The sequence below is a fragment of the Tupaia chinensis genome, unplaced genomic scaffold, assembly GCF_000334495.1.
Source record: "Tupaia chinensis unplaced genomic scaffold, TupChi_1.0 Scaffold000673_1, whole genome shotgun sequence".
NCBI classification, from domain to species: Eukaryota; Metazoa; Chordata; class Mammalia; order Scandentia; family Tupaiidae; genus Tupaia; species Tupaia belangeri.
In genome coordinates, this window is record NW_006160196.1 from 204,559 (window position 1) to 207,105 (window position 2,547).

Below are 2,547 nucleotides of genomic sequence, written 5' to 3' on the forward strand. Positions count from 1 at the left end.
GGACACGATGGCAGGTGGAAAAGCTGCCAAGCAGGATACTAAGAAGAAGAAATCTAAAGCCAGGAAGGCTGATGACAGTGGAAAGATTAAAAAGGGTAACCCCAAGGCTAAAAAGCCCAAGAAGGGGAAGCCCCATTGCAGCCGAAACCCTGTCCTAGTCCGGGGCATCAGCAGATACTCCCAGTCTGCCATGTACTCCAGGAAGGCCGTGTACAGGAGGAAATTGTCCCGACCCAGGGGACAGCCGAACAGGTTTCCTGAGTGAAGGAGTGAGAGCCGGGACAAGCAGCGTAGTGTTACAACACAGAGACGACGCAGTGTCACAGCTCTTAAGGGTCACGTCGTCTACTGTGAGCAGCACGGAGATGACGTGGTGTCACAACTCTTTAGGGTTGTCCGGAGACGATATAGTGTTAGAACTCTTCAGGGTCTCCCAGGTCATCTGGAGACGATGCAGTGTCGGCTCTTCAGGATCTTCAGGGTTGTCTGGAGACTGTGCGGTGTCTCAGCTCTTCAGGCTCTTCAGTAGTCGTCTTCCTGGTCATCGTCGTCATCATCTGGCTACTGTGGGCCAGGCATCGTGGTTACATACACTCTGGTGGGTTGTAAACGGTGGGCCGTGATTGGTTGTAAACGGTGGGCCGTGATTGGTTGTAAACGGTGGGCCGTGATTGGTTGTAAACGGTGGGCCGTGATTGGTTGTAAACGGTGGGCCGTGATTGGTTGTAAACAGTGGGCTGTGATTGGTTGCTTTTGGACCAATCATGAGGTGCCAAATATGCAAATTTGAGGGATTCTAGTGGCCAATCAGAGCAAGGTTTCGAAGGTCAGGTTTTTGGAAGGGAACCAATCATGGTAATTGCTCTCTGAGAAACCTTGGAGGACTCGCTGGTGCGCAGCCTCCCACAGGAAATACTGGGCCACTAAATCCAGAATCGAAAAGAAAAAGGAGAAGGTTCTTGTGATTGTCACAAAACCAGTTGGTGGAGACAAGAATGGTAGTACCCAAGTGATTAAATTGCACAAAAATGCCTAGGTATTATCCTACTGAAGATGTGCCTCGAAAGCTGTTGAGCCATGGCAAAAAACCCTTCAGTGAGCATGTGAAAAAGCTGCGAGCTAGCATCACTCCTGGGACCATTCTGATCATCCTCACTGGACGCCACAGAGGATAGAGAGTGGTTTTCCTGAAGCAGCTGAGCAGTGGCTTGCTACTTGTGACTGGACCGCTGGTTCTCAATCCAGTTCCACTGTGTAGAACACACCAGAAATTTGTCATTGCCACCTCCATAAAAATTGATTTTAGCAAAGTAAAAACCCCAAAGTACCTTACCGATGCTTACTTCAAGAAAAAGAAACTGCGGAAGCCCAGACACCAGGAAGGTGATATCTTCGACACAGAGATGGAGAGATACGAGATTTCAGAGCAGCGCAAGGTTGATCAGAAAGCTGTGGACTCGCAAATTTTACCAAAAATCAAAGCTGTTCTTCAGCTCCAGGGCTACCTGCAATCCGTGTTTGCCCTTACAAATGGAGTTTATCTTCACAAATTGATGTTCAAAATTTTTTTGCCAAGAACCTAATTAAATAACTGATAATAAATATATTTTAAAAATGACAGACCTACCTACCCAGCCTGTGGCCTGGTGGTTAAAGGAGGCTGGGTCCCATGTGACTGGTTGGGGTTTGAGTCTCAGACCCTGCAGCTTGGGAAACACACTGAGCACAGGAGTCTGCATGCCGAATGCCCCGAGAAGAAGGGAGAAGTAGAAGAGAAGGGACTGCAGCCTGACCGGTTTCATCTTCAAAGTCCACAACCCAGTCTTCTCTCTGCCTCTGTCCTTGACCACCTTCTGGTTTGTGTCAGACCACCCTCTGCCTCCCCCTTGTGGGGACCCTTGTCATTGCATTGAGGCCCACCCAGGTCCCCGCTCAAGGTCCTTAACTTCTTATCCGCAGAGTCCCTTTCCCATATAAGGTAAAGTTCAGATTCCAGGCATCTTTGGGGACCTTTCCTCAGCCCACCCCTGGCAGGAACTCCTTGAGGGCAGACCCAGTCCCCCCATCCCGCTCACCCTCAGGACCACATGGAGCCTGTTGCTCACGTGGGCCTATTTGCAGGATGGGTGTCCCGTCTCTGTTCGGGTGCCAGGTGTCCCGACCCGGGGGGACACCCAAACGGGTTTCCTGAGTGAAGGAGTGAGAGCCGGGACAAGCGGCGTAGTGTTACAGCACAGAGACGACAGTGTCGTCCGTTTATTGTGGGCAGCACGGTACAGCACAGAGACAACGCAGTGTCGCGTCATCTACTGTGAGCAGCACGAAGACGACAAGGTGTCACAGCTCTTCAGGGTCATCCGAAGACGATGTAGTGTTACAACTCTTCAGGGTCGCCCAAGTCGTCTGGAGACGATGCAGTGTCAGCTCTTCAGGATCTTCAGAGTCGTCTGGAGACTGCGCGGTGTTTCAACTCTTCAGGCTCTTCAGTTGTAGTCTTCCTGGTCGTCGTCGTCTGGCTACTGTGGGCCAGGCATCGTGGTTATATAC

The 2,547-nt window shown here is 50.9% G+C and overlaps 1 protein-coding gene across 1 annotated transcript in view; it reads left to right on the plus strand.

Moving 5' to 3' along the window:
- The first annotated feature begins 7 nt into the window (after nt 1-7).
- Nucleotides 8-2,547, plus strand: part of LOC102484829 (zinc finger protein 3) — an 11,709-nt gene continuing 9,169 nt past the window's right edge. The window contains 1 exon segment of the mRNA XM_014592250.2: nt 8-95. Within this exon segment, the coding sequence (XP_014447736.2) occupies nt 8-95 (88 nt within the window).